At 43.1% G+C, this 9,435-nt stretch overlaps 1 protein-coding gene across 2 annotated transcripts in view; it reads left to right on the top strand.

The window, feature by feature from the left end:
* The first annotated feature begins 3,069 nt into the window (after nucleotides 1–3,069).
* The window catches only part of LOC308174082 (coiled-coil-helix-coiled-coil-helix domain-containing protein 2-like), a 78,994-nt gene continuing 72,628 nt past the window's right edge, over nucleotides 3,070–9,435 (top strand). Inside the window, exons 1-4 of one of the 2 annotated variants that reach the window (XR_013937916.1) lie at nucleotides 3,070–3,251; nucleotides 4,481–4,736; nucleotides 6,140–6,323; nucleotides 7,704–7,990. Coding sequence is in view for 1 of the 2 variants with exons in the window: in XM_080549136.1 (XP_080405262.1) it covers nucleotides 3,202–3,251; nucleotides 4,481–4,736; nucleotides 6,140–6,323; nucleotides 7,704–7,714 (501 nt within the window). In the remaining variant the exon portion in view is untranslated. Of the gene's footprint in view, nucleotides 3,252–4,480; nucleotides 4,737–6,139; nucleotides 6,324–7,703; nucleotides 8,472–9,435 lie in introns of those variants that run through there. The other variant, XM_080549136.1, reaches the window with a different exon arrangement.

Genomic DNA, 9,435 nt, shown 5'->3' with positions numbered 1-9,435 from the left:
CGTAATCACCATTGTCAAGTCACGCTGGGGACCCGTGCGACGAGGAGTACTGGTCGGACAGCGAACACAACTTCCTGGACCCCAACATCGGCGGCATGCCACCACGCCGCTGAAGAGGCCCGACCGCTCCCACCCCAAACGTGTCACCCAGAAGGAGGAGCTGGAGAAGCAGATGGCCCAGCTACAGCAGGAGGTGGACAAGCTGGCCACGGAGAACGCCAGCATGAAGGTGGACAAATTCATAGACAGAGCTATAGTTGCAATGATTGACCATCCATGAGACCAGTATTTTAAACTATAGCGTTTGTTTACAATGACATTGTTTTATTCCATTGTTTGTACACTATCATATATTTCGGGTTTTGAAGGGATAAGACGGCCATGTCACATGAATTGAAAGTCTTAAAATAGAAACCAATCCCAGATTGGCCCCTTTTATGGATATGGATTTTTACTTCGCCGTAAAGGAACTCTAGGGAAAGTAGCCTGATGCCTAAACTAAGCCCTTTTCAGTCTCATAGACACTCTCAGATCTGTGTGAATGAAAAAGTATACACAGAGAAACACACACAAGGGCGATACGACACCCCGGTCACCTCTGCCTTCTCCAAGCCCCCGCCTGGCCCAGCCCCGGGGGCCTCTGTGGGCCTGGTAGCCCCACACAAGTACGACACCAGGGAGATCCAGAGAACTGTCTCTGAGACCGACAGCCTGGCCACAGGGCCGGAGCGACGAGAAGAGGGCAGAGAGCCCCATCTGGACAAGCCCAGCTGCAAAGAAGCAGTGAGGAGAGGCCGAACCGGAAGCGCCGTTACCATGGCGACGACCATGTCAACGACCACTCTCCGAATAAACAACGCCGCACCGACTACGATGACTTCAGCCTCCCTTCTGGTCATGCATCGCCAACGGTGGAAGTTACTTCTGGAATTCTGATTGCCCAGGACACTAGATCTTTAGGGTCACTTGCAATTTCTGTCAATAAATACTTCATCAATTGTCAACAACTGGAAATATTTCTGTGTTAATTATTAGAGTTCTTGTATGAATTGTATATAATGTATTATATCTCAACTGAATATATGTCTTATATATTAACTATATTATAGTTCCGCACAACAGGAGAAGCAGACACAGAGCACCTACCTTTCAGCCTGATGAGGGTTTGTGAGGAGGTAACATCTCTGTGTCTCTCTATAACTTTGAATACTCAGGTGTGACTGACGGCCTCACCGTGACAGTGATGGATATACTCAGGTGTGACTCGTACCCAAATCAAATCAAATGTTACTGGTCAAGTACACAATATACAAGATAGAGCCTAATTAAATGCTTTAGAGCAAGCAACTCCTCAACAATGCAACAATCGACAATTAACAGTGAAATTCAATAATAATAATAATAGAAAAGAAAAAAGACAATAACATAGCAGCAGAAACTCAACAATATGCGTGTGTGTGTGTGTGTGTGTGTGTGTGTGTGTGTGTGTGTGTGTGTGAGAGAGGGACCTCAGGGAAGACAGATGGAAATTAGCTCATGAGCTAACTCTGGCACATTTACATTGATGTGGAAACTGATTTGTTGATTAATGTGCACTGTCCCTGGTAAATAAATAAACAAAATAAACCAAACAAAGACATGCAAATGTAATGTAAAAAGGTTTGTATGTAAAAAGTCCATATAAATGAAAGTTCTACAATACATCATCAATTGTCAATAACTGGAAATATTTGAGTGTTAATTATTAGATTTCCTGTGTGAATTGTATTTTATGTATAAACGGAAAATATGTATATATATGAACTATACTATACTATATTATATTATAGGTAAGCCTCCCCAGTTCTGGTGCAACGATGTGATGGGAGAGTGTCCGTCCCTCGCCATTCATGCAGTCAAAATCCTCCTACCATTCAGCACTACTGTTACCTCTCTGTTACCTATATTACCTATCTGTTACCTATATTACCTATCTGTGCCTTGAAAGTGGCTTCTCAACTTTGGTCCAGCTCACGTCAAAGCAGAGGAACTGGTTGGACACTGAGCATGATGTGAGAGTAGCTCTGTCGACCATCACCCCAGACTCTGTCTGTCACCCCAGACTCTGACACTCTTATCAGGAGTAAAGCAGCGTCCCCAGATGCCTGTTGAGTGACAACAGCCTGTTTAGCAGGCCTACTAGGAGAGATGATCATATCATATGTGTAACAGTTATGATGTTCATTTTATTTGTATTCACCAGGATCAGCAGTTGAGTGTTCGGTGAGTGTGAAGTTGACAGTTATACAACAGTTAGTTCCGACCAAGTAATTTGATTGGACAAGAGGCATTCCATGAGTGCTGATATACAGTATAACAGCACTGGGACTTTTAACTATATGTATCACTCCGCCGCACAGACGTTCTACTAAATGACCGTTAATTAGACGACATGTTTGTGTTCAGGTTACTAGGCAACAGTCCATTTGTATTTTTACGATTAAATAAACGAACAAATCATAATCTGTTGTCCTTTATTACTGTTAACTAATACATCTCGCTGTAGAACTGTTGTATAAAAGCAATATCACACTCGAGGTCGTGCTGTTATACTGAATATCAGCACGGCTGTGATTCGGTCCCTCTCGTGTGATATTGCTTAATTGACAGTTGACAGTGGGCTCTATGGTGACATCTAGTGGATAAAATAACGCCATAAATAAAATAAAAAAACTCCATGATCACATGACCTGAGTCTTTCTGTGATACATATGTTGATGATAAGTAACACATCATCATTAACAACATTGTACCAATAATACATAAAATAAACATATCAATACAATAGATTAATGCCTTCTCCTTCCATAAACAAAAGTAAAAGTAATTCAGTAAACGGCAGGAGCTGGCAGAGAGGGATGCTTTGTCTGAAAAATAACATTAGTGGAGCTAGTGGAGATTACTAAAGCTATGTTTAGTTGACGTGTCTATATATAATAGTCTATGTGTCTCAAACTGTAAAAGTATGATTATGAATCATCACCGGAAGATGATCGGGCTGAAAATGATGAAACACCCGATCAACTTCCGGTTCAGCAACAGTCCTTCTGATTTCTCCTCCGAAGGTCGGTCACATTAATAAGACTCGTTTTTAGACTAAGTCATTCTAAAACATCTGACCTATCTAACCCTAACCCAAACACCTGTCTTCATCACATCAAGATGCCGAGAGGAAGCAGAAGCCGCTCGTCCAGGATGGCTCCTCCAGCCAGGTAGGGACATGGAAACATACCTAACGTAGCTAGCTAAATAAGCTAACATCTAACATCTAACCTGGCTAATGAGCTCACTGACTGACAAGGTGCCAAACCTGAAACACGTGACCAGTGCGCAGCAGACGCCGGTAATGTCCTAACGAGTTCAGTCAAGTATGACTATCCTATTAAGATAGTTGGCCTTGTCACTGATATTGTAAAGGGCCTGTCTGTTATATACTCTCTGTATTGCCTGTCTGTTAAATGGTATATTACCCCTGGCCTTGTTTCAGTGAAATAACAGTGAGTTTAATATAATAATATAACATCCCATTCACACATAAGAGCTTTCCACATTCCAGATTCCAGACAGCTTTATTGCTGTGACAGACATTCTCCTTTGACAGGCAGAAGTGCAGCTCATGAATAGTTTCCACATTAAAAACACACACAGGTCACATACATTAATACAATAAAAACAGACAGACACAGCAGTGTTTATAACATGTAGTGCCTATTTAAGAAGTCCAGTCATTTAAAAATAATAGTAAAAAACTGTATTATGATTTGAAATGTAAAAAGTGGATTCCATGGAAATGATGTATGATGCATAAATGATATGATGCAATGTGTAGGCCTACAGGTAGCAATCCAGTAAGGTTAATTCAATGACATTGCAACATCATGTTGTGAAAAGCCAATAATAAACTCACCTATTCCTGTTAATTTCTAATGTGTTTTTAGTGATTGTGCTCATATTAACAATACGTGACGTTAGAATTATAAGGTTCTATCTCCATTTTTGTCAAAATGTAGTTTTTTACATAATCTGATCCATTAGGTGTTTATTAATGCCTGTGTGGTGTTATCTTTAAAATGTTGACATTTTTGAGTTAGTAATTCATAAAATACAAAGGTTCCATCTCACAAAACATAATGGAATGTAAAAACTTTGACGCTCAATATCTCTGAACTACCCTAAACGGAGATAGAACCTTATCATTCTAAACGGAGATAGAACCTTATCATTCTAAACGGAGATAGAACCATATCATTCTAAACGGAGATAGAACCTTATCATTCTAAACGGAGATAGAACCTTATCATTCTAAACGGAGATAGAACCTTATCATTCTAAACGGAGATGGAACCTTATCATTCTAAACGGAGATATAACCTTATCATTCTAAACGGAGATAGAACCGTATCACTCTAAGCTCACGAATACTCTCTTTCTCTCCAACTAGGGCGTCCCCCCCCCCCATGGCCAGAGCCGCCCCCCCTCCCTCTTACGCCCCGGCTCCTCACCATGCCCCCCCGTCCGCCATGGCTGCCCCCGCCGCGGCGGCGCCCAGGCAGCCTAGCATGATGGCCCAGATGGCGACCACCGCAGCTGGGGTGGCCGTGGGCTCCGCCGTGGGCCACACCATCGGCCACGCCATGACCGGAGGCTTCGGTGGCGGAGGAAGCTCAGAGGCGGCCAAGCCTGATGTCACCTACCAGGTAAATACAGCTTAGTCATGGCTGAAGTGGCTTAAAGGCACGGGCGTAATCAGATGTTTTGTCTTAGGGTTGAGACATAATGGCTAGGTAAACGACACCAAATAATGGGAGATGGTGATAATAATGATAATAATAATAATAATCAATGTATACTTTATTAATCTGCGCCCCGGGCCGATGTAAAAGTTGGATGGGGGGCGCATTATAAATGAAATTAACGTAACATAACATAACATAATCCCCAAGGGGGAAATTATCTTTTTGCACACACCCACCAGGACAGCACACACAGCACAGCAAAGTAGCACAGCACATTCTTAGGGAGATTCGAGCTCTGGGTTCTGTTGCCCAGGCTCAGGTGCCCCTGGAGCAGTTAGGGGTTAAGTGCTTTACCTCAGCGCACAGCGGCAGCGGTGGTAGAACACCTTAGATGTGACGCCAGCAGGAGGTAGGACACCTTAGATGTGACGCCAGCAGGAGGTAGAACACCTTAGATGTGACGCCAGCAGGAGGTAGGACACCTTAGATGTGACGCCAGCAGGAGGTAGAACACCTTAGATGTGACGCCAGCAGGAGGTAGAACACCTTAGATGTGACGCCAGCAGGAGGTAGGACACCTTAGATGTGACGCCAGCAGGAGGTAGGACACCTTAGATGTGACGCCAGCAGGAGGTAGAACACCTTAGATGTGACGCCAGCAGGAGGTAGGACACCTTAGATGTGACGCCAGCAGGAGGTAGGACACCTTAGATGTGACGCCAGCAGGAGGTAGAACACCTTAGATGTGACGCCAGCAGGAGGTAGGACACCTTAGATGTGACGCCAGCAGGAGGTAGGACACCTTAGATGTGACGCCAGCAGGAGGTAGAACACCTTAGATGTGACGCCAGCAGGTGGTAGAACACCTTAGATGTGACGCCAGCAGGAGGTAGGACACCTTAGATGTGACGCCAGCAGGAGGTAGGACACCTTAGATGTGACGCCAGCAGGAGGTAGAACACCTTAGATGTGACGCCAGCAGGAGGTAGAACACCTTAGATGTGACGCCAGCAGGAGGTAGAACACCTTAGATGTGACGCCAGCAGGAGGTAGGACACCTTAGATGTGACGCCAGCAGGAGGTAGGACACCTTAGATGTGACGCCAGCGACCCTCCAGTCACCTGCTCACATCCGGCTCCCTCCTGTGGGGGGGATCAAACCAGCGACCTTCCGATTGCTGGCCGGCCTCTCTAACCTCTAGGCTACCTGGCTACCACCCCCATAAGATAGTGATGATGATGATGGAGATAGTTAAATCCATGGTGTTATATTCTGTGCCAAATAGGCCTGGAAAAGTAAGATGGCTTCCTTGTACAGTCTGTAACTGTTCCGATCTCTGATTGCTTTGTGTTTCTCATATCAGGAGCAGCAGCCACAGCCGATGTACCAGCAGCAGCCACAGCCCATGATGTACCAGCAGCAGCCGGCCCCGGAGCAGGCCTGCTCCTACGAGCTGAAGCAGTTCATCGAGTGTGCCCAGACCCAGAGCGACTTCAAACTCTGCGAGGGCTTCAGTGAGGTGCTGAAGCAGTGCAAGTCCTTTAATGGTAAGGCTTTGTGTGTGTGCGTGTGCGTGTGTGCGTGCGTGTGTGCGTGTGTGTGTGTGCGCGTGTGCGTGTGTGTGTGTGCGTGTGTGTGCGTGTGTGTGCGTGTGTGTGTGTGTGTGTGTGTGCGTAGACAGGGGCTTTAGGTACTGCCACAGGAGCTAAAGAGAATGATGGGTGGGTCAATATGACCCATATTGATTGTTTTTGAGGTAGACTTCTCTTCTCCCCCAGGCATCACTTCTGGAATAGGCATCAGATTATTACATCTGAGCCTAACCAAGGTTTGAGTGTCTGTGACAAAATTGGGTCCTTATAACTGTGTTCATTTGCATTGATTGTTATTCTATTTTATAGGGATGGGACAGAATAATAGATTAATCGTTCCTGAGGGTCAAAGTCGATTTTTAACATTTGGACCATTAACAAATTTTCCCCATTCAAATAAATGCAAATTAACGGACAAAACTAATGTCCATTCTGTATTACTATTAGTTGTTGTTTTTGTATTAATCATGCACAGAAAAACAATATACACAATACAAAAGCATAATATTAATATAGTTCAGTAATTATTAATACTTATTATTACTACTGAGTGTGGAGCGGGAAGAGACTCTGACGTCATTCACCTGCATTCACCTGCGTTCACCTGCGCGTTGTGTAAGTCAGGTTACAGAGTGTTGTTGGAATAGGATAACAATGTCGAAGTCCAGCTAAAGCTCCGCCTGGGCACACTTCAAGAAAATAGACGATCGTGTCCAGTGTCCAGTGTGAGTGTGGGATATGTGGAACACAGTTATCTTACCACGGCTCCACGCCAACAACGCTATAGAAGTGTGACAAAACCCACAGTAATAAAACGACTGCCCTAATTGCCAACATGGTGGCTAAAGATATGCTGCCTGTTAGTAGAGGGGTAGGGGGTGGTTGATAATTAATGGCATACGTAGAGACAGAGGACAAAATTCAATTTCGAAAAAACCAGCACATCGTGTCTCGAATAGATCATGCTGAATGCTCAGAGTCTGTTTTCAATGCTTTAGCCCAGGGGTTCCATGCTTTAGCCCAGGGGTTTAATGCTTTAGCCCAGGGGTTTCAATGCTTTAGCCCAGGGGTTTTCAAAGTCCAAGACAGTGAGCCTCCCCTAAGAGAATTGTGACATACACACTCCCCCCAGACAGCAAGTCTGAATCCATTGAAAATAATTCTATTTTATAATACACATGTCAAACTTAGCCCCAAACAATTTGGAAATGTCTTTTAACTAAACACAAGTTAACATACAAACTACAGCGGTACTACAATGTAATCCTCCACTGATTGGAGTAATATGAAGAATGACACACTTGTGTAACTTTTGTCTTTGTTTGTCCCCAACAGGAATGTCCTAGTGACAGAGAGACGAATCCCCCGACACGCTGAACGCACAGACTCAACTCAACATACACAAGTGTTTAAATAATAAAGATGTAATTCACAAATGCTCAATAGACTTGCTTTATTTTGGCAGTAGATTGGGTACTGTTAATCATCATCATGGACAATAAAATAATTTATTCTCAGGCGAATGCTGTGAAGTTGTAATAATAGTCTTATATATAATGTTTATAATTGGTTTGTAGCATGGTTTGTTTTGATTTGAAATTAGGCAGGTTCTCTGATGTCATGTCGTGACGTTAGAATTATAAGGTTAGAATTATAAGGTTCTATCTCCATTTTTGTCAAAATTGAGTTTTTTACATAATCTGATCCATTAGGTGTTTATTAATGCCTGTGTGGTGTTATTTTTAAAATGTTGATTTTTTTTGTTTTGTTAGTAATTAATAAAATACAAAGGTTCCATCTCACAAAACATAATGGAATGTAAAAACTTTGACACTCAATATCTCTGAACTGCCCTAAACGGAGATAGAACCTTATCATTCTAAGCTCATGGTGTATTTAACTAGCTTCAGTGCTTTAACCTTAACTAGCTTTAACCTGTTGTAAACCTAGCGCTTGTATTTTAACTGACTTTTCTCCCAGATCACAAAATAAATTAGACGTATTCCCCCCTCTGTAATAGGGTTGTATCACAATTTGCTTGTAACAAGCATAGCCTACAGTTCTCAATAAAGCACTCTTGGATGACTTTGTTTTTTGTTCATTGTTATGGGGCATAAAATATCATGTTTGGCAATCAGTGCCAATGTTGTTGTGTTGTGCTACACACGCTACATGTGGGTCTTTGAACCGTATTTATTATATGCCTAGTAGCCTGCCATTAAATTGTGAATGATGTTGTTTATTATTTGTATTATTTAATGTTTATTTGACAGCATAACAGCCTATTATGTCACTGTATATGAAATGCAGGCAAACCCTGCGGTGGTCTAGAGGGGTTTTAATATGTATGTGTGGTTGTGACTGTCGGGGACTTGGTGAAGTATGTTAGTGCATGGATATGGATATGGAGACGTGTGGACATGAATATGGATATGAGACATGTGTACATGAATATGGATATGGAGACACATGGACATGGATATGAGACGTGTGTGTGTACAGGGTTGAGCGTCTGTCTGCCCTTAGAGCGGTGATGTATTTTGGGCTTCTGACATTAGCCCATCGCCCTTTCCCACTGCAGGCACATGCAGACAGGCTGTTCACATCACATGAGCTTTAAAACAAGTCGCTTGTTTCGCTCTTAATGTATAACTCGTGATGAGAGTTTGAGTCGCGATGGATTAATCACCTTGGTAATAAAGACTAACGCAGTGACACGGTGAGTGAGTGAGAGAGGGTCTGGAGGGAGACGGGTTTGAGATATCTGCGTTGCATAAGTTGGAAAGGTCATCTAGTGATATGGGCGAAATGAATGACAAGTGGTGCGTTTGACAGGAGATTGCTGCAGGAATAGGAGTTTTTAATGTCATATTTTGTGATATTGCACGACAATACAAAGCTAAATAAATGTTATAGGGTGATGGTGCAACCCGCTACATCTAGATTCCTCTGTTTCATCCGTCAGATTCTATGGAAGTCTAAATGCGACGGCATTATAATTCACCATATCTGATATGCCTGTTGACTGTCTGGTGAACTATTGACGCATTCAAGAGAATATTGGAAC

This window comes from Nansenia antarctica (assembly GCF_963989245.1).
Source record: "Nansenia antarctica genome assembly, chromosome: 19".
Taxonomy (NCBI): domain Eukaryota; kingdom Metazoa; phylum Chordata; class Actinopteri; order Argentiniformes; family Microstomatidae; genus Nansenia; species Nansenia antarctica.
This window is presented reverse-complemented; position numbering and strand designations above follow the sequence as displayed.